The sequence below is a fragment of the Ursus maritimus genome, unplaced genomic scaffold (genome assembly GCF_017311325.1).
Source record: "Ursus maritimus isolate PB19 unplaced genomic scaffold, ASM1731132v1 scaffold_27, whole genome shotgun sequence".
Taxonomy (NCBI): Eukaryota; Metazoa; Chordata; class Mammalia; order Carnivora; family Ursidae; genus Ursus; species Ursus maritimus.
In genome coordinates, this window is record NW_024425230.1 from 6,600,735 (window position 1) to 6,623,256 (window position 22,522).

Sequence of the window (22,522 nt, forward strand, 5' to 3'; positions counted from 1 at the left end):
TGAGGACGTGCACAGATCCTGGGATACAGGCCTCTCCCCCCCAGACCTCCACCCATCCGGGCCATCCTGGGGAGTGCAGACGCAGGGAGAACCCTCGAAGGGGCTCGCCACAAGTGTCTGCAGAGGAGGAGACGGTAGACAGCTGGAGAGACGGTGGGGAGGGTACCCCAGAGCGGAAGCCCAGGAGACTAGGTGACCAGGGCGGGGTGGGGGCACTGAGCAAAGCTCCCTGCCACACCAGCTTGCTTTCCTGGAGGCGGAGGCGGCCAGGCCACGCCGAGGTCCCCTACTGTGATTTGTACGCACGATAGCCCTGCTTCCTGCAGGCGGAGAGCTGGGCCCGGGCTGCCATCCTGCCAGAATTACCCATTGTCTTTCCAGTCAGCACATGAGAAAGGGTAGGACACGGAGTGATACAAACCACAGAAGAAAATGGTCTCATTTTACTTGATATCCTCCTCTATCCACTGAACACTCAACTGAATCAGAGGTGGGGAGAGTCTTGCTTCTTGACGGCCCTGATTTTGAAGATACTTAGTGTCTCTGGTGTCACCTGTCACTGTAGTCCCAGAACGCTGGTTAGGTGCCACATGCCTGACAAAACCAGAGAGCTCACGGTGGCCACGAGAGTCATTCTTCTGTATTACCGGCACCGCTAGGAAGTGTCATCCACAAGACAACAATGGACCGGAGCCTTCTCAAGAGAGGTCCAGCAGTTCCCCGCCTGGGCCAGCCCGAGATACTCCTGGGCCACAGGCCCCTCTCCCCGCAAGCACAGTGGCCTCCAGCAAGGACGCTTGGGCCCCGGCCCGTCCGTGTCCCCGTCAGGACCCGTGGCCTATTCACACCTGGTCCAGAACGCCAGCACTGAACGCGGCCTCCTCCACGTGGGGCTCCTCAGAGGGGACCCCCGGGCGGAAGGTGCCCACCACATGCCGCACCTCGGGAGGGAGGGCACAGTTCGAGTGTTCCAAAAATTTAGCCACCAAAACCCTGGCGTCTGCGTGGGCCTTGCTGTCCACTAAAGAGTGCGGCCGCTCCTTGAAGACCGTCGGTAAGGCCTCTGGCTTTACCCGTGGGTCGGTTTTCCAGGTATCCGGCAGCCCAGCCGGAGAGAGCGGGTGCCGACGCGCACAGGCAGCCGTGACAGAGTGAGCTCGGGAAACTAAAAATCAAAGGGAAAAGAGAACATCTGAAAACCAACAAAACAAAACAAAACAAAAGGCAGCTGTTAAACAAACGCCAGTCTGCTTGGGACACACTTTCGGCTGGAATTTCCATGTTCCTGGGCTGGCTCGCTGGGCGTGTCCCCCTTCCTGTGTCCCTTCATCCCCCGTGTGGCCTGGCCCCTCTCAGCCCTGAGTTGAGCCGGGGTTAATCTGGAGGCGTCACAGTCCCCCCGGAGCTGAAGGGCTGGAGGTCTGCGGGCAAAATGCGAAGGGGCAGGGAGAGAGGGGCAGGTGCAAGTAGGGATGCCCCTTGCATTCGTCTCTGCTGGAATTCCTGCGCTCCCAGGGGCACTGGCCCCTCTCAGCCTTCCTTGGCTCAATGGCCTTTGCCCCAATGTCCGAGGGCATCTAGAGATGGGTCTTCCTGAAGACCAGAGCTGGGGGTGACAGAGGGGCAAGGAGGGCCCCCTCACCCTCCCACCATGTCAAGGGGTGAGAGCAGCCACTGCTCAGTGCACCAGAGCTCAGAGCACCCGGGCCCTGCTCCCAGGCCGAGGTCAGGGGCAACATCACTAGCTCCCAACAGGGCCATGGCTGCTCTGGGTGATCCACGGAACAAGCCATGGTCTGACGGTGCCTGCAGAGAAAGCCAGCCCTGGGCAGTCCCCTGTGACCGGCTCCCCAGGGACCAGATTAAGGCCTGACTCACCTACAGCATATTTCAAGTCACACAAAGGAAACACATTCTGGGTGGTTTGGCATATTTTTGGTGGCAGTGGAGCCAGCCTGACGGTTAAGCACCAGGAACTGTAAAAACCTCACATGCGAGGCCCATCTCCCGTCCAAGTCCAAAGGGCGTCTCATAAATACAGTGAAGCAAGCGGCCACATGCCTGTTACATCAGCTGTAGCCTCTAACGGGACAGAAGGGAAGGCAAGGCCGTTCTTTCAAAGCCCTCACAGCTGGAGAGCCCGTGCTCCTGGCTGGCACTGCGAAGCCCGGACTGGACAAAGGCAGCCAAGGACCACGAGTCCCCTCCCCTCCCCCATCTGGCAGCAGGTGTCTAAGTGCTTTAGAAAAGGAGGGTCTCACCGGTCCCTGGAGCAGCCCTGGACAGTCCTGCTTCCAGGTCCCGGCTGCAGGATGGGGTGTGTGAAGAGGCACTGCCTTAATCAGAGAGAGAATTCAGTTAGCACGTGGCAGGGGAAAGGGGTTTCTGATGACAGGATTCTCACCCTCCCGTGGTTGACGACTGTGCTCGATGCCAGACCAGCAGAGGGAGGCTCTTGCACTCGCGTGAAGCCATGTGCAGGTCGGACAGCAGCAGTCCCACAGCTGGTGCCCCCACGGGGCAGGTGGCATCCCCAGGGCCCCGAGCAACCCCAGTGCCCTTCGTCAGAGGGCCCATCCGCACCCGAGGGTCCCCAGAGACCCCGAGGAGGCACACGCTTTTGACACGCGGAACAGTAGCTGTCTTGTCTGGCTGAGGAGACACGGCGTGGTCTGCGGCCACAGGGTGTATGGGGTCATGGAGAACTCCCTGTGACAACTTGTGATCAAACCACCGCTTCTCCTCAGCCCCACCCCCAAAATGTCACAGTTTGCAGAGCCCGAATTTCCCTGCAGGGAGGATAAGCCAGAGGAAGCCATCGGGGCCACAGAGCAGACACTCCAGGCGCATGGGATCGTCCCCCAGACGTGAACGGGTAACAGCCCTCACGGGGAGGAGACAAGGGCTGAGTCTGGAATACTCCGGCACGGGGCTGGGGAGGTGGGGGGAGGAGGTCTGACGGAGTCCTGTCTCATGAGCGGGCAGCCGAATGTGGGAGGGGAGGGCAGCGAGACAGAGGGATGCAGGCCAAGGAGCCTTCGGGGCAAATCTGGCATTTCCAGCAGGAGGGCCCTTGTAGGCAATGACCTTGACGGGTTCCTGGTTCCTTTCAGGAATACAGTTCTCCTGGGGCACGGATCCTGTCTATTTGGGGTTCAGCCGGACAAGACCACTGAGTCCAGGCACCAAGCGGGCCTTTTCAGGGCTCTTTCGGTTCCAGTGCACGGAGTCTGCACCGATGGCCCTGCAGCCATAAGTCCCACCCGACTTTACCGGCAAAAACACCGCCATCCTCCCCCCTCTAAACGAGCACCGTGGAAGGAAGTGTGGGCTCTCCGGCTTCAGGGGGCACCAGGCACCCTGGGGGGCTGGCATGAAATGAAATGCAAATCCTGGGCTGCTGGGCACAGGAACTCTGATGCCACGTCCGACAGCCCAGGGAGGGCGCTGCCCCTCAGTCACATGGGCGATCGTGACCCAAGCTCCAGGCCACACAGGGAGTGCTGCCAAGGGGCCCAAAGAGCCACCAAGGCCGATGGATGGATACAGCCCGTGGCCACCTGCCTGACCTGAGTCCCCACCGGGGCCCCAGAGCTGGTAGGTAACCGGCAGGCTAATGTTAGGGGCTAGCCGACCCTGGGTGGGCTCTCATCACGCCAAACCTTCCATCCCTTCTCCCCTGACGCCCCAGCCAGAAAGTAGAAAGCCTGGTGGGTGCACAGCAGGGGCCCCTAACTGTCCACCCCTCCCCAGGGCCCTCGGGCACTAAGGCCACATTGCCAAAGTGGCCCCTGAGCAGGTCCCAGGGCCTGGCCTCGACTCTCAGCTCACTGAGGCCTGCAGTGTCCAGGGCAGAGCAGGGCACACGCTGGGGACGCAGCAGGGCTGGACCAGTCATACCTGCCACACCGGAGGAGCATGAAGTGGGGTCGCTGGTGGAGCGGGCCACACGTCTGGGACCTGGCATCGCCCAAGTGCCCTGGTTAGGGCCCTCCGGGGACTTGAGGTCAGGTGGCAGGGGCTGCGAGGCACCCGCAGGGCCTTCAGGGCTCAGGCCTGGTGCAGTGGCGCCCTCGGATGCCAGGAGGCTCGAGCTATCTGCGGGCTCTGCAAGGCAAGAACACAGCGTTAGGCTGGCGCTGGGCCGCTGCAGAGCCACCCACGACGGGCCCCGCACATGCCCACGCTCCTGTTGGAGCTGAGAGTGAAAGTCTCGGCCTCCTGGAGCCCTCTCAGGGGGCCCGAGTCGTCTGCCCTTCAACACCCCCTCTAGACCAACCTGTAATCCCGAGGGTGTGGGAACACGGAGCAGGTTTACAAGAGCTCTATGGTGCGGGAAGGTTTGGGTGGACACCAGATGATCTCCCAAAAATCATTCCAGGAGGGGATGGGGTGCGGGGCACTTACACTCTCCACACTCCACAAGAGACATAAAGTCAGGAACCAGCCCCGTCTCGCATCCAGGGCCTGCGTTGGGGGTCTGAAGTCCAGGAAGGGGGGGGGGTCACAGAATGCTCGAGGCACACAGCCCAAGCAGAGAAAGGCAGGGCTCGGATGGGCAAGAGGGCATCCTAGCCGGGTCCTCCTGGGCCCAAGAACCTGCCTGCCATGCACACGGTACAGTCCAGGGCCTGGGGTGCAAGCCCTGCCCTGGGTAGGCAGGGGCGGGAAACCGCCCAGGGAGGCCTGCTTGGTTCTCAAAACGTGGGTCAGGCCAGCAGTGTCATTGCCCAGGAATGTGTCAGCATTCAGACCCACTGCCTCAGAAACTCGGGGGTGGGCCCAGCTATTGGGGTTTGAACAAGCCCCCGGGGGATTCTGATGTCTCCCCCACCCCCAACCAAATGCACGATCCATTGCTCTATCCCTGTGATGCTGGTCAGGTCCCGCTCCAGCCCAGGACCGCTCCAACCACTCCAAGGCTGGCCCCCAGAGGGACCGGATCAGAATCTGTCTTAATAAGATTGCAGGGACCTATGCGCACATTATTAATGCTTGAAAAGCACTGCTCTCTCGGCTCTTTTATCCCATTACCAGACAACGTCAGAGCTGTCTTCCATGAGGCTCCTCACCCAGCAGGGGCAGAATTTTGAGGTGAGCGGCCCACCCGGGGGGCCGTTTGTAAGAATCACGGCAGCCTGAACAACTCCGGGGTGGGAAGCTTTGGGGTCTGTCCCTCTCATCCCTCTCCGTGGGTCCCGTGGGAGGCCTAGGCCCAGGGGTTTACAGGTGACCTCCCACTTAATCCTCACGGCTCTCCCAGGCTACCAGGAAACGCGGCTGAGAGTCCTCAGGGGAAGAGGGTCACGAGGCCACGAGTGGCAGAGCCAGTTGGAAGCAGCCCACTTCTAGAGCACTCCCGCTTCACCAGCCCTCCACTGTCTACCTCTGCCCTCTCCATAGATGCTTTGAGACAATTAGCAGTCCATCTGGAAAAAGAGAAGGATGAACTGAACTTCACAAATCAGAGCAAAAAAAAAAAAATTCTTAGGGTGATTAATCTTTTTTTTTTTTTTTAAGAGGTGGGGAGGCGTGGGGAGGGGCAGAGGGAGAGGTAGAGAGAATCTCAAGCAGGCTCCACACTCAGTGCACAGCTCAACTGGGGGCTCTGTCTCCTGCCCCTAGATCATGACCTGAGCCGAAATTGAGAGTCGGACATTCAACCAAATAAGCCACCCAGATGCCCCAGTCCTTTTCTTTTTTTATTAGAAGAATAGTCATTGAAAATATGGAAGAATAAATCTACAACCTTGAAGTGAAGACAGACTTTGTAAACGTGATAGACACCAGAAAGGAGAAGCCTGATAAATCTGACAAGAAAAATCGTGAAATGAAACTGCACTACTGGGTATCTACCCCAAAGATACACACGTAGTGAAGGGAAGGGCCATATGCACCCCAATGTTCATAGCAGCATTATCCACAATAGCTAAATCGTGGAAGGAACCGAGATGCCCTTCAACAGATGACTGGATTAAGAAGTTGTAGTCCATATATACAATGGAATATTACTCAGCTATCAAAAAGAACGAGTTCTCAACATTTGCTGCAACATGGACGGCACTGGAGGAGATAATGCTAAGTGAAATAAGTCAAGCAGAGAAAGACAACTATCATATGATTTCTCTCATCTATGGAACATAAGAACTAGGAAGATCAGTAGGGGAAGAAAGGGATAAAGAAAGGGGGGGTAATCAGAAGGGGGAATGAAGCATGAGAGACTATGGACTCTGAGAAACAAACTGAGGGCTTCAGAGGGGAGGGGGGTGGGGGAATGGGACAGGCTGGTGATGGGTAGTAAGGAGGGCATGTATTGCATGGTGCACTGGGTGTTACACGCAAGTAATGAATCATCGAACTTTACATCAGAAACCAGGGATGTACTGTATGGTGACTAACATAATATAATAAAAAATATTATTAATAAAAAAGAAAAATCGTGAAACTTGTGTGCAAAAGGCATCATTAACAGGGAGGAAGCAGAGCACAAACAGGAAAAGCATCCCTGCCGTGAACAGCAAAAGGGAGAAAATGTCCTATTTAACAAATATTTTTCTTATAAATCTACAAAAAACCAAACAAACCACAAAACACTGCAAAAAAGTGGACCCCAAACTGACCTACAAGTGGGTAACAAACATGTACAAAGTGCTCACAATCTTGTGAGTGTGTGCTTCACGGGCAGGGGGCCAAAGCTCGGCAGGAGCGAAGACGTCTTGGGTACGGACGCTGGCGGTAAAACCCTTCCAGAATGCCACGTGGCCAACACGTCCGAACCTAAATACCCCTTTCCTTGGACTCCGCAATTTCACTCATAGGAACTGATTCGAAGGGAATGAGTGGGCAAGCACTCAAAGTTGAATCTATCCATGTAGAAAAGAAACACTTGCCCGTATCCTTAGAAAACCTCAACCAGCAAGTGAAATTATTAACTGTATCAAAATCACACAGCGGCATAGTAAAATTATTCTGAATCTTCTTCATTCTTGCTGATTCCTCTTAATCTGTTTTCCTCTTTTTTATAGCTTTCTTGAGGTGTAATGGCCACACCAAACCCTGCACATTTTTAATCTATACCATTTGATGAGATTGGACATAAGCATATATCCTCGATCCCAACTTTCTTCATGTCAGCGCTAATCCAATGGCTGAGTTCCTCAGGGAGATAGAGTCACAGAGAGAGAACTGTGACTTAGCTCCGAACAGCTCTCATTAACGGACACTTACGGAGTTAGGGTAACACGACAGGGAAAGCTCCGAGCCCAAGACATTTTTGTACCCCCTCACCAGCTTGTGTTGTGAGCCTGTTTACACAGCACTAATCATCCTAATGGACTTCCAGCTTCTCACCTGATGGATCATAAGCATTTTTCCTAATTAATGTATGATGATATATTTACCATATGTATCATATTTTCCTTGACTCTTATCAATGCACGTCATTGTCCCTGTAAGTTTTTACTATTTTGAAAAATGTAAGTTATCTTCAGAATGCTTACGGTTTTCTTTTCTTTTTTTGCATTACTCCCCTAGGGCGGTTCCAGAAGTGTGATCACCACATCTAACGGCATAAACAGTTTTATGGCTCTTTATCAAGATGCTTTGCCAAAGGGGTGGGTTGATTTACAAGCTGCCAGTCAGGGCTGGGTGGAGCAGCTTCCCTCTGGCCTTGCCAGCCTCCGGTAATGTCCTCATTACTATTTTATTTCAATAAGTGAAAAACAATACCAGCATCTACCCCCTTCCGGGCACCCCCACCCCCCAAAATTCTGGAGCTCATACGTGAGTCCAACAAGGTTGCAGGATACCGGATGGACACACAAGAATGAATCGCAGCCGTACCGCCGTCGGTCACGTGCGTTGACGAGTGTGCAGAAACCCCAAATAAAAACACAACGCCATTTACAGCTGCTCCAAAGAAAATGAAACTCCCAAGTATACACTTGACAAAACATGCTCAGGATCTGTGTTCTGAAAATGATGAAATGCTGAAGCAAGCAATCAAAGATCCAAAGCCACAGAGAGGCAGCCGTACTAGAAGGCTCAGACGTGCAAACCTAGCGGTTCCACCCAAGTTGTTCTGCAGGCTTCATGCCATTCCTGGTCAAGTCCCAGCTCGGGTTTTTGCGGACACGGACACGGGGGTTCTAAGAGGGAGTGGAAGTGCGCAGGCCGTAGAGCAGCTAGAACAATCCTGACGAAGAAGGGCAGCGCGGAGGTGCGGCTGGCCGATGGGAAGGCTTAGCACAGAGCGACCAGTCGTCAGAGCGGAGGGGCTGACACAGAAGAATGGAGCAGAACACGGGGCCTGGAAATAGCCCCGCGCCGTTATGCCCAGCTGACTTTTGACAAAGGTGCACAAGCAACAAATGATCTGGACAGCTGGACACGCATAGGCCAAAAAATGACATGGACCTCAACCTCACCTCCAGAAATTACCTGGCGGGAGACATCTTTTCTAAAGTGAAACCTGCTTGGCCTGCTGTCCCATGAGTGTGTCTGTCCATTCTCCATATAATCCCGCCCACCTCCAGGCCTGGGCCCTCTGCCAGGAGTCAGTGTTGGAAGCAGCCCCGAGCTTCCCAGTTGAGCCCAGTTAACTGTCCGGATGCTGGGCAGTCAGGAAGGCCCCTCCTGGATGAATTCCTGACTCCTCTGTCCATCTCTACCTGCCCTGGGCTCCCGGAGCCACCAGGCCGCTTGGCCTCGCTGACCTTGCTTCCCTCCAGAACTTACATTTTTGGGAGTGATGTGGTTGGAATGGGGAAAGGGGGCCCCATCAGCCCAAAGTGCATGCTGGACTGATCACACCAGCACAGTGTGATCACCCGTGGTGGGGACTGAGACACACTGTGCCCTGCAGTCGTCTCTGGGAAGCCCACAGGGTACCACCTCTTAGACACAGCGTTCAATGGCTGTTGGGGGCCACCAAGTGAAGGACAAGGTCACTGCCAAATCCTAGACCAGCAGAGACCAGGCTCCTACAACCCCGAGGCATCTTCGAAGGATGGCCCCTTCTTATTCCTTAGAGGTTAACTAGAGTTGGGGCCGAGGGCAGACAGCCCTGGGACTGTAATGGTGGTCTTTCTGGGACCCTTAGTTATCTCACATGAGTTAGCTGACTTCCATCTCTGAATAAACCCACCCACATGAGCCCACCCGAGGACCCAGCCCCTGCCCATTTGTTCCCTCTGCTACTAGGGGTTGTCTGCTTTCCTGACACCTCAGACGACCTCTCTGCCTCTGGCTTCGTACAGGGTTCCCACCCCCGTCTGGGAGGAGACCTTCCACATTCTTCCTTCGATGTCCATCAGGATACAACTTCCAGTGTCCTTCCCCCTGCCTCTCCCGCCAAAGCCAGTGGGCATAGGGGTCCAGGCCTGGCTCCCTCCCAAGGGAAAAGCCCAGTAGACATGGAACTTGCTATCATTTTAGCTCTAGAAAAGCCACCCGAGATCAAGTCAAGCGTCTCTTCAAACCCATACCCCTCAAGAGGAGGAGAAAGGGCGCTGGGGGAAGGGGGCAAGTCCCCCAAGAGAAAGCACGAGGGCCTCCAGGTGTACTGACTCACGACCCCATGCTGTTAAGGGAGGAGCTCAACAACGTATATGGAACTGACCAGCAAAGGCTGTAGCAAATTCCATCCCCTTAAAGAGCAAGCAGGGCAGCGAGGGCAGTAGCAAGGAGGAGGACAGAAAGGAACAGGAGGAGGAAAGGTGCTTTGAAAAATAGAAACTTATTTCAAATGCTGAAAGGGGCGAGATTACCTTGTGTGCTGAAGCCAGCCGTGGTGTCTGGGTCCCCAGGGCTGGACTCGGTCACCTGTGGATCCACACGCATAAGCTACGGTGAGAAATGAAGCATCAGATGGGTCATCTGTAGTTTGGAGGGGACATCATGACAGGCTCCAGAAATTGTCACTGCCAAGGCCAAAGCCCATCTCTCTGACCTCTGAAAACAGAGTGCCCAGCGCTCCCCAAGAACCCACCGGGGCCAGGTGCTGGCCACCCTGAGCCCACTCACCTTCCACTTCCGGGGGCACTGTTGGGGGCCGACAAAGGCCACACGGGCTCCTTCAGTCACTGTAGGAGGTGGGAGAGCCCCTGGCCTCACTTCTAATGCCCTCCCCCCAACCGCTCTCCTCCCTGCTTCCACAGCAGGAAGAATAAAGCCACGGGTGATAGACAGTCATGAGACCTGTAATGCGTTGGGCCAGCAAAGCTTGGACCCAGGGTGGACATTTAAGAAACAATCTCGGCCTCCCTGAGCTCCCAGGCTCCCCCAGGGCTTCCATTTGCTCCTCCTCCCTTTTGCCTTCTGCAGATGCAATCACGAAGTTGCTCCCAAGCCCGCTGTCCCTGCCTGAGCGCGAGCTCAGAGTCCGCAACCACAGGGCTGTGTGCTTGGCTGAATGTGGGCCCCGTGACTCTGTGCACACTGTCCCGACCTGGTGGCGGGGGTGGCCGTGAAGACTGCATCGTGTTTGGAAGTCATCAGACTCTTGCAGATTTCTTCTTGAATGGATCATTCTGCCCAGAGAGGTCTTTGGGAGTATGGGGGGGGGGGGCGGAGGGGGCAGGGGGAAGACCAGACCTCCTCTGCTGGGTGGGGATGGGGCACCTCTGCTCTCCTGCCCTGTCTTCGCCTGCCCCATCCTCTGCTCGCACACTTGGTTCCCACTCGGGTGACCACATCCATTCCATTGCTCCTTTTAGGGGATAATGGCCCCACACAGACCATGTGCCTGACTGTCATGAACACCATACACGTGTGCCCCTGTGCTATCTCCGAAAGCGATTTCGGAATCCTTGTGCTATTTCAGAATTGCTTTGGGGACCTGCTTGCAAATAATGAGCTCTGGGGGAGGCCCGGGAAGGTGAGGCGGGCCCCTGCGGCTTGGTCGGATTCCAGCTCAGGTAATTACATTCTTGCCTCCCTTGTCTCCTGCCACTTCAATCAGACAGCTGAGAGGCTCCGTCTCCTCTTTCCACCAGGCTGGAGCTGTGGCAGGTGCTGGGCTGCAGCCCTCCCACCGACACAAAGTGGGGGAAGTGTGCCCCTGGCAGGGACCCGGACAGGGTTTGGGGGGCAAGAACGGCACCTGCGGCCAAGACCCAGAGCCCCCTAACCGTTCCCTTTGATCCCACTTATGCGTAGTACCGCACACGCTACGTTCCTTCCCCAGCGCAGCCCGTTCTGCTGGGGAGGGAACCGGGGGAGGGAGAGTCCCATGGCCACCAACGCTCACTCGCTTTTCCCCTGACGTCGCTATCTGCCTACAACCCATGCTGGAAATCTCTGTCGAGAATATTCTGCTAAATCACACAAAAAAGAACAACACCCTCAAGGTTCATTCCCTTCTAACACTCTTCCTGACCCTTTAAACTATTTATTTATTTATTTATTTATTTATTTATTTATTTATTTATATTTTGCAGGCATGGGTGGCCACTTGGACACTCGAGGCCTGAAGAAGAGCTTCTGGTAATAAATATAAATAAAACAAGAGAAATAAAAGGCACAGTGGGACAAGGTCAGGAGGAAATTGGATTCATTTCATATTTCGCAGCAGCGGCACTGGCTCCCGGTCAAATCTGGTTTTGAGAACAGACAGCTCCTGGCAGCCTATCTATCACATCTCGCAAGCGGGGTGTCAAGGGTTTAATTTGAATTTGGCCCTCCCTGATGGCCAAGGCCACCTCGCCACCCGAAAGCTGGGGAGGGAATAGCTGTGAGGTTCACACGGCATTTTCGATTAAATATAAAGGCAGCAGAGAAGGGGGGAGAAGACATATATTTATGGCACGGAATTTAAGTTGAAATTTGAGTTTAGCAATAAAGGTTTATGACAGCTCTTGCAGAAGAGGGCCGCTGAGAGGTGAGGCTGTGCGTATCGCTTCGCGGGGGACAGTCGGAGGCTGAGTTTACTTATTCCCAGACACATTATATTGACCAGTTGTTGTAATTAAAAAGTCCACTGGGGGCGCCTGGGTGGCTCAGCTGGTTAAGCGTCTGACTCTTGACTTCGGCTCAGGTTATGATCTCAGGGTTGTAAGTTCAAGCCCCACCTCGGGCTCCACACTGGGCATGACGCCTGCTTGAGATTCTGCCTCCCTCTCCCTCACTCCCCTGCTCACATGTGTGCACGCGCTCTCTCTCTCTCAAAAAGCAAAAATGAAAATAAAAAAGTCAGTTGGCATTGGGCAAATAGCTGAATCTCCTCGTCGCCTTTTAGGAAGCTCTGTGGCTAAGACACGCGCATGAAAAGTCTGCCCTATTTCTGCAGTCAATTTCCCATTCCTGGGTTGGGTCAACCAGTGTGTATCAGATTTATACCAGATTTTGTTTGGGGGTGATTGTCTGCAATCACAGAAAATGTGAATTGAGATCTTAGCCTAGTGTCCCAAGGAAATCTTTGAAGAGGCTTTGCTTTCCAGATTTTTAAATGTAAAGGTGATTTCATTTGAAACTGTAAATTCTAACCTTTAGGACTGGTGGTCGGCTGCACCTCTTGCCCTGTCCACTGCCTGTCTCACAGATTTCTAGTCTCCTACCTCAGGTTTCCCTCCTGCCTGCCAGATGGCCACCAAATGAAAATTCCTGAGGCCCCGCTGGATCATGTCAACTCCAAATGCCAAACTGTTGGTTCTGCGAGGAGGGGATTCTGCTCAGCTCACAGCTCCGCATCCCACAGAACACAGCACAGTCTTCTGTGGTCTCTGGAACGTAAGCCTGTCATCCGCATGGAAGTTCAAACTGGCAAATTCTCGGGAACTTTCCTGCTATTGAAAGGAATGCACCCCTTTGGATCCTGCCCCACAGTTGTGGTCTCGAGCTATGGGAAAGAGAAGGACATTACAAAGGAAGTCTCCAATCTGGAAGAGTGAATGGGTCAACGTGAATGTGATCGGTCAAGGGGTGCTTTTCCTTCCTGCATTAAAAATCTCCCCAAACGAGCGGCCGCCTGCCCCGGTACAGAGCCCGCACAACATATACTGTGCTTTTCTGTCAGTCCATCTTCCTCCTTTATCCGGATGAGCCCTGATAGGCAATTTACATGCCATTTGTCCACAAGGGAAGTAATTAACCTCCCCCTCTCCCTGGGAGAAAGGATGGCTCTGTAAAGGGGGGCAGCTCCTCGCTGTCGGCAGGTGGGAGGGCCGCCCCAGGGGAGGGGGCAGCTGGCCAGCACAGACTTCCCTCTGTGAACGGGAATGGGTTTCATTGACTTTCAGCCTCCCAGGGGTGTCTGTGGGATTGAAAAGTGCTGTCAGACCATGGGGTCAAAGAGAATGGGCCCAGCAAGGCGCAGGCTTCTCCTGGAAGGGAGAACAGCAGTGGCCCCTTAATCACCAGCTCCCCCCAACCCCAGAGGGGCTGGCCCAGAGAAAGGCCAGGCGGACCCACACTTCTTCCGCAGATCATATCTGTGGAGACCCTTGTAAGCTGGCCGTTTCTGAGCCAACGCAATATGAGACGGGTCTTCCTTTGCCCTGAGGATTTTATCATCAAAATGATGTGAAAAAAATCTCCATTTAGAAAATTCTCAATCATTTTGGAGAACAGTGTCCTATTAGAACCAACATTATCCTCCCACATACAGACGGTCCCCTACGTAGGATGGCTTGACTTAGGATTTTTCAACTTCACGATGGTGCAAAAGCGATAGGCCTTCAGGAGAAAGAAACTGTAGTTTGAATTTTTGCTGTTGATTTTTTTTCTCCAGGCTAGCAACAGGTGGTACTCCCATGCTGCTGGGCGGGGTGGGGGGGTGGGGGGGTGGTGAGGGCAATAGGCCACCAGGGCCAACAACCGGCACAATTCGCAACTATTCTGCACCCACATAGCCATCTGTTCTTCACTTCCAGTACAGTGTCCAAGAGATTACCAGATAGTCAGCACTTCCTTAGCAAACAGGCTTTGTGTGTGATGGTTATGTCCAACTGTGGGCTAATGTTAGTGTTCTGAGCACATTTTAGGCGGGCTGGGCTAAGCTATGCTGGTCGGTAGGTTAGGGGTATTAAGGATATTTTCAAATTACGAGGGGTTTCTCAAGTAGTAACCCCATTATAAGTCGAGGAAGATCTGTATTCCACACTCCAGAAGAAAAGACTAAACCAGCGATGGAACACTCATCAGTATCCTTCTAGTGAGCAAGCGTGGGGTGGTGCGTCAAATGTCACACCCAAATCCAGAGGCCACTTTCTAGCATCCAGGTCCTTGATAGGCTGGAGGGAGGCGTTCCCCATTTCTATCATCAGGACTGTGCTGTTGGGGAGTTCTTGCCATCAGGAGAAGCAAAGGGCTCTAGAAGTCCTGTTGCTCTCCACAGGGTAGCGGACGCAGAAGCACTCATCCTGTCATGACATTCTCTCTTCTGGAAATGGGACTGACGGCTCACAGAACGGAGGACAGAGAGGCAGGCCAGAGCTGGTCCCCAGCATGGAGCTGGATTTCTGTGATGGCAATTAGCAGCAGGTGGAGGGGTGAAAGCAGAGCTCCCTCTATCTTCTGCGCAAGGCAGTCCTGGAGAATTGCACACCTCTGGGCTTGCTGGGGTCTCTGGGCCCATGTACTGCCCTGCCTGGTGCCCCTGCTGGTTACAGGGCAGAGCTGACCATCTGAGGCTGGGTCAGCCTGCCTTTATGGACTTCCCTCTCAGACCCTGGTTCAGCTGCTCCCACCCTCCCACCCCCACCCCAGGCCCTTCCACAGCCCCTTGGGAAACCCTTAAGCCCCAGGCGCACAGTCCTTCTAACTACCTCCTATCTTTTCTCTTGGCCAAGCATCTGACAAGAGTGATCGCTCCAGTTTCCAGTGCGTCTCCAGAACAGCAGCACAGCAGGGGAAGCTGGAGCTTAGGTAGGAATGCAAATTCTCAGCAGGATCCCCCCTCCCCAGCTACTGACTCAGAAGCTCTGGGGGTGGGCTCAGCCACCTGTATTTGACTGACAAGCCTGGGATGCCCCCTGGAGTCCAAAAACTACTGGCTCACACCCCTGCTACACCTCCTCATGTCCCATCCCCTCCTCTAGCCCATGCCAGCACTACCCCACTGCCCCTTGTAGCCGCTCCTGCCAAGGTCACCAGCAGTCTCTGGATGGTGAGCCTGGGGGACCAGGGTCAGCCCTTCACAGCCTCTGGGCAGCACTTGGCCCATCTCTTCCTTCCTGAACCACTGTGTCTGTTGAGTCTTGGCCCTCTAGGAGCCCCTTTGTCCTCTGCTCTGCAGCCCGTCCTGTTCCTCTAGTACCCCAAAGTATTGCCATTCCGTAGGGACTGCCCAACCCCTCCTGGTTCCCCAGAATATGGTGACCATCTCTGCGGCTAACCCGGATCTCTCCAAGGCTCCAAGCTACAGAACCTATCACCCCGTGGACACTGCGTGGATGTTCTGATGACCTCAGAAGCCACTGAGCTGCCCGAGTAGGTCACCCTCGACCCACGTCATACTCATTTCAGACTCATCCTGAGCGGCCTTCTGTTTTGACGATTTGCACGCTGCGCTGTTCCTTCTTCTGAACCTTGCCACCTGACCCCCACTCAGCTTGAGCCCTCAGCTCACAGAGGCTCCCTGTGAGCTGAGGGCTCACAAACACCCCCAAATATGAATTGGATGCCCCTGCCCAGTACCCTCCAGCAGGGCACGGGGCTCCCCTCAGAGTTCTTATGACCCCCTTCACAGGACACAGTTTCCATTGATAATACTGATTTGAATTATTTTTATCATAAAGAGGAAAATCACTGCAGAAAGGCAGAATTCCCCACTCAGCTTTTTACAGAATTCAAGAGAAATGCAATTATTGTAAGTTTAGAAATACGATTTCACAGTCATGCTTTGCTTCTCCACTAATGGGTCCCACCCCCACCCCAACCCCAGGCAGCTCCCACATGTCTGTTCGTACTGTGGACAGAAAAAAGACCAGGAGTCCTTGGCCTGGTCCCTGTCTGCTGTTGGCAGCCTGATGAGCTGGTCCAGGACATTTCAGGGCAAGAGTAGGTGGAGAAGGAAGGCCCAGAGGCTCAGGTGGCCCACACTGTCACCTGCCACCAGAGTGGTCTGGGGCAACCCGAGCAGTCCTGCCCAGGTGACTCTCAAGGAGAATCCTTCTTGCAAAAAATGTGTGGCCAACATCCCACTGGGCACAGAGGTAGGCACGTCTTGCCTTCTCTTCCTGTCCCACACCCGTCTGGCCTGCAGAATGTGATCTCCCTTGTGGATGTGATTGTCTCCAGAGGCTTGTGGAAGCTGACCCTGAACAGCCATTGTGCAAAACCATTTCTCCACCCACAGAGGTCCCTTAGGGCCAGGAGCTCCTCAGTGGGTGGCCAGGAAAAAGATGGGCACTGCCTCCTGGCCTTCTCACCATGTGGACCTGGGATCTCAAAGAGGCAGCGAGGACATCAGACGGTCTGGGCCAGGTCTGAGGCCTATACCCCATCCTGGTAGGTGACTTGGGATGCCTGTCCCGAAGGTTCCATGCTGCTGAGAAGCCCAAAGGTATGTGGGTCCAGATGGGCTCAGGAGAGCATAGCAGTGTCCTTCGGATGCCCATGGTCCTGCTTTTGCCCACTCTCCTTTGCCTGGGGCTCAGGGCCCAGAACTGGCTGCGGCCCCCATTCTTGGCAGGATTTCTCAGCTTCCCTATACGTGCCCCTTCTCTGCTTGACTGATGTGCTCCCCACATGTGCCCCCAGCCCTGTGCCTCCCTGTAGCCTGTCCTGCACTCGGGTGCTGCGAGAACTTTTGAGTATTCACATCTCTCTACTCTGGCTTGTGGCCTTCGATATTCAGGAGTGATAGCTGGGATGACGACGATGATGACGATGATACCATAAAAAGGGCAACTGATGTTTGCTGCATCAGACCTCCTCTGTGTCAAGTGCTGCACTAGATCCATTCCACACATTCCGTTCCATCCTATGTGCTCAGTGCTATCATGATCCCCATTTTACAGACGAGGAAACTGAGGATCCACTAACATATCCCCAGCACATGCCCACTGTGGGTCAGGCACCCCGAGGCTGGGGAGTGCCTGGCTCATCCGGCTCAGAGGAAGCTTGCTACACCTTCCTGGTGGCTCAGGCACTTCCCTGGCCTATGGCTGCCCGGGGCCTCATGCAGGACCAGGGATCCAGGACTGCTCTCTCACCTCCCCAGTAGACAATGACAGAGGCATGTCACTGATGCAGGCCAGAGTCCCCTGGATACTTGGTACACTGCCCAAGCTCTCTCCCTGGGGGTCTTTGCTCATAGCTTTGAACTGTACCAGCTCCTTCTGCACTGTGTCCCTAGACACACCAGCCATGTTCAGCTCAGGTACACCCTAGAGGAGCCACAGGGGAGAAGCACAAACATTGGGATTCAGGCCTAAGGTGGGATCTCTGCAGGTTCTGCTCTCTGAGCCTGCTGCCTCCTCTCCGCAAGACCACAGAGAGAAATACAAATGCAAGGAGTGTGCCTTAGTGCAGGGAACTGGCTTGTCTGGGGCCTGGGTCTCACCTGGCTGGTGGTGGTCGGGCCCACCACGGCCTCGTAGGGCGGGGGGAGCTCAGCGGGGTAGAGCAGGCCAGGACTGTTGATGGCAACATCATACAAAGTGCTGAATGGAGAGGGAGCAAAGTCCAAGTGGAGACCCCTGAAAAGGCAGAACCATCTCATTGTCACTGCTGATGTGGGGGAGGGGAGCCTGAACTGCTGACCTTTCTCTTAAAGGCGATTGAAATATCACTTGTCAGGGTTTCCCCTGGTCAAATACTTATTGTGTTTGTGAAATAAAAGGCTCATTCACTAGGCACTTTTACCTTTTTTTTTGTTTTTAGTTTTTTTCCGGAGAGACTTCGACATTTTCACTAAACTCTATGGCCCCGTCCATTAAAATTAAAATAATCACAGAGCGGATTAAATCTTTAATTACATTTTACAGGTCATGTTAATAACCATAACTCAATAGGAGTTTGCCGTTTCATGAGAACATAATGGAACCGCTCTTGTGGGGCTAGGTTTGCTTTTGTTGTTGCACGGCTGCAATACCAAGAGAAATTGGTCTCTCTAAGCCAACGCTCTATCTCTTCTCACTGTTCACGCTCTGCTCTCTAATCAAACATGTTCTCATATGTTCACTCTCCACTCCGCTGCCCCACTGAAAACGAGCGTGGCTGTTGCACGTTCCACCTCCCTGACTGCTCCTATCTTCCTGGCATCCATGCTGGTCACCACCACCATCACCAGAAAGACCCACCTGTGGGCCTCGGTGGTGGGCGTGCAGGTGTACTCTGGTGGGTAATAAGGTGGAGGTGGGAGGGGGGGAATGAACTCATCGAAATCCAGGGTCTGGTGGAGCACGGTGCCATGGGGGGTCACGCAGGCTGGGCTGGCGGAATGTACCCTTTGTGGAAGGAACTGGAAAACAGAGAGATTCAGAGTTATTTGGGACATCTTGTGTGGCTTATGTCTAATTAAGCTAATTACACATAAGCTTTAATGATCCACTTGGAACTTATGTAATTTAAACCATCGGACTGTGACGGCGAAACACACACTTCAAGATGATGGCTCCTTGAGGACTGCCTCGCCCCCAAAGCTTCTTTGTTAGGCTTTGTTTCTCACACTGCTACACAGAATGCCTCTGTTCTAAGGAGAAATACAGTTTGGGAAGTCTTTAATTCTATCCCCACCCCTAAATCTTTCTCTTCAGATTATACTACTCAAAGCCTGTGGGTCAAAAGGGTGTTTGACATCCAGCCTTTAAGACAGCACTTCCCAAAGCACATTCATGAAAAAACACCAGACCTTCAAGATGTTCCTCTCCACCTCCCCCCAAATTCCTACAGCAAAACAGATTTGGAAAATGCTACATATTGTACTCCCTTCTTGGAGCCCTGTAACGCATATTAGTATGTTAAAGGTCCCAAGAAGGTCTGCACCAAAAAAAAAAAAAAAAATCTGTTTAACCCATTAATGGAACATTTCTCAAATATTTCATTATGGGTCCCTTTGGACACATAGTATCTACGAATACTTCTCAGTCCTAGGAAATTCATAAACTTTGTAAAACACTGCTCCGAGGGAAAAGAATCATGAGCTCCAGAACATTCTGTGGGACAACCTTAAAACCTAGAGCCTGCTTGAGCAAACTGAGTTCAAATCGCTTAAACAAAAAGAAACCTGCCTCTGCCTAGCTTTCCATTTCTGCCCATAGGAAGCACTGGCCAATAACTTCCCATCCTCTTCTATTTACCCCCCTCCTTTCACAAGTAATGAATCATGGAACTTTACATCAAAAACTAGGGATGTGCTGTATGGTGACTAACATAATATAATAAAAAATATTATTAAAAATCATTTAAAAAAGAAAATAAATTAATTAAAATTAAAAAAAATAACGTCCCATCCTCTGGTCACTGCTCCCCAGAGGTTGCCTGTGGTATGGAGATGTCTGAGCCATTGCTCAGTTCTGATCAACACCTCACTGTGATGACTGCAGGTGCAAGAAGACTGTGCTACTGAAGCGCTATGCTCTGGGACATCCCACCGCATGAAGGGTAAGGGATGGGTGGGACAATCGACTGTATACGGCCAAGCAAAGACAGTTACGCTAGTAAACAAGTTCTCCAAGCACTGTGTGGGGACCTGGAGTCTACAAAGGGTTAAAGAAGATGACATTTGAATGGGTCTGAAGATTGGTAGGACTTCTACAGGTGGGCTTGCAAGAAGGTGCTCCAGGCTCAAGGACAGGTGAGCTAGTGAAAGATGTGTTTAAGAAAAGCAAATTTATATAAGACTCTAGAAGTTAATTCTTAATTCTGGGGGGCACTGGGGAGCCAGTGAGGGTGCTAGAGCAGGGAAGCAGTGCTATTAAAGCTGTGTGGTAGGAAGTGCCTTCTGGCAGCAGTGCTTATGGTGGTCAGGACTTAATAAGAGGCTGGGATGGTAGGACATTTTTGCACAAGTAAGGGTGAGGTCACAATTCTGAGTATGGTCAAATGCCATGAAATCAGCATGCTCTAGCCTCATGGAGAAAGAATAGTGACCATGTCTACACATGTAACACATCAGACTGAAATTGTCTTGTGTGGGTTTTCTTAACACACAAAGCACGTTCCCTGCCTTTCCAGCAGGTCTGAGCTGTGGCTTTGTTTAATTGTCTGAAATAGAGGTGAGTCAGTGGCTATAAGCAGGTCGAATGTGTGTCTGTTATCCTCTGCCTTGGAAAACTGTCAGCCCCGATGCATATTGCACTAAGCTGAGCAGTTAGGATGAGGCCAAATGTCCTTCAGGTCTAATAGGGGCATATTTTGAATGAGTCTCTATCAGAAATTAGAAAAATCAATAACACACTCAAGCGTGAAATGCAAAAGTCAAAATGCTCTCATATAAAAGGTACATTCCCACCAGGAATGGAAACAACAAGCTTCTTCAACGAGAGAGGCGAGGCGCTCCAGATGATCCTATTAGCAGGTTTAAATGCCTAGATGCTGCCGTACACCAGAGGTTTTTTAAAGGCTAAATGACAGCTTTAACCACTTCTGCTCTAAATGCCAGATCACCTTTCCAGTGGTGTGTTGGCTCCATCTTTAGGGAAGAAACTCACAGCTTGTTGCAACTGAGGTTTTACCTACGTTCCTTGCCCTTCCCAGGCAGAAGCCTGCAAGGAACATTTGACATACATCCTCCTCCCCCAATAAGGTGGGGTCTGTCTCCAAGCCCAAGGTCACCTGCTTGGGACTCTACTCTGAGATGCTAGGGCTGGAAGTCTGCAAACCACGTTTGCACGTCCCTTGTCGGTTGGCTTCCTGTTGGGCTCTGCCAACAGGGGGCGCTAGAGGGAGCCTGGAAGAAGAGCTACCCTTCTCCTGCCCTTCCCCCACTCCTACTCTTGTGGTCCTTGGCTGCTTGTCTCTGTGTCTGTTAACCTCTTCCCGGATCCCCACTTCCCTTTCATCCAGCAACCTCCTAGTCATCCTTCAGGGCCTGGCAGGAATGCTCTTGGCCCCCCCACACCCCACCACGCTGCCTGCTCCCACATCTGCAAATTAGTGAAGCACAAAGCCTGAGCTTGCGTTGGGGTGTGGTGGGTGGAAAACCAGTTCTGAATTGTCACTTCTTCCCCAGGTGGTCCTACTTGCTCTGGGCCATCTCCAACAGCCTTGTTTGTTCTGTATGGAGTGGCGCTGGTACCCCCACTGAGATGTTCACACACCTGATGTGAGCGTCATTATTGCCCAGTGCTCGGCATCCACAAAACAGGAGTGTGCATTTTAGACCCTGCCAGAGAGAAGCCCCTCCTCATCTGTCTGCTCTGGAGAGGGAATCCCAACTTAGGGTGTGCCGTCCTTCAAGGCGCGTTGGAACCGGTGTGGACGGCTGGGGGTGCACCTGGCCTGCAGCAGCTTCCCAAGGCCCACTTAGGAAGGACCCTAAAATTTGGTTCTATAGGAACAGTCCATAGTCTGGGGTCTGAGAGGGGGTGCAAAGAGGGCAGTGGGCCTTGGGTGACCCTGCCTGACCACTGAGGGCCCGTGAGACTATGAGCACATTACTGACCCCTTTGAGTCTCGATTCCCCTCTCACCCACCTAGGCTGACAGGGTCACACTGGGAAACACCATTTCTGTCACAGACCCAGATGGCAGTGTTGTGTGGCTTAAACAAAGGACCATATCACACATATTAGCTCTGCCGTCCCTACACCTCCATCTCCTGCCATGAGGGGAGGTGGAGGAGTAAGGAATGGAGGGCAGGACAAGGGGCTGGAATTTCCAGGAACTCCTTTGAGCTCTGAGCAACTTCTTCTCTTTCAGGCTCCAGGACAGGCCTGCCAGTCTCCTTTTACATGGCTCCCCAGTCTCCTGAGCAGCGGCTTCCTCTCTGGTTCACTGGGGAACAGAGCACACTCTCCCGGCTTCCCCACCACACTCTGGCTCCTGAATGGATCACACACATCTTTGAGATTTCCCATAAGGACTAAGCAATACAGGGCAATAGCTAATATTCCTATGGTAGTTTTCTTAATTGACCTCTTGTCACCGACCGACTGGACGAGCTGGGCTTTCCCTCCGCACTCCAGACCCTGGAGTCATGCCCGCCCAAGGCACATTGCTGCTCTCTGGTCCTGCCACCACCCCAAGTGTGTTCCCCAGCTACTCATGGCACAGGGGTGCCCTCCCCAGCAGCTAACGCCCAGTTTAGTTACAACCGTAATTCATGATGAACTATGAATACAGGCAGGAAAACTTGCTTGTTCTATGAGAACCAAGTTGAATGCTTTGGAAAGACTTGACAAAGGAGAGCAGCTGAGCAGAAAGTGTTGCCAAGCCAGGTCCTGGCAAGGCAGCTGTAAGGGAGTGGAGAGGAGTCATAAAACAGGGGAGCTCTGCATTCTGCTCGCTTTGCATGTCTCACGCCAATTTAAAGGAACTGAATCTAGAAATTACAGATGGTGCAACTTCCACGGGGTTTATACAAGAAATACAACTCGGTACACTAATACATAGACCCCCAATTGAACAGAAGGTCTTGG

At 53.1% G+C, this 22,522-nt stretch overlaps 1 protein-coding gene across 2 annotated transcripts in view; it reads right to left on the reverse strand.

Moving 5' to 3' along the window:
* Window positions 1-842: 842 nt before the first annotated feature.
* Window positions 843-22,522, reverse strand: part of FAM189A1 (family with sequence similarity 189 member A1) — a 454,124-nt gene continuing 432,444 nt past the window's right edge. For both annotated transcript variants that reach the window (XM_040642676.1, XM_040642675.1), the window contains 6 exons: window positions 18,243-18,403; window positions 17,504-17,639; window positions 9,768-9,843; window positions 3,901-4,107; window positions 2,262-2,336; window positions 843-1,165 (listed from right to left, as the gene is read on the reverse strand). In XM_040642676.1, the coding sequence (XP_040498610.1) occupies window positions 843-1,165; window positions 2,262-2,336; window positions 3,901-4,107; window positions 9,768-9,843; window positions 17,504-17,639; window positions 18,243-18,403 (978 nt within the window). The remainder of the gene's footprint in view (window positions 1,166-2,261; window positions 2,337-3,900; window positions 4,108-9,767; window positions 9,844-17,503; window positions 17,640-18,242; window positions 18,404-22,522) is intronic.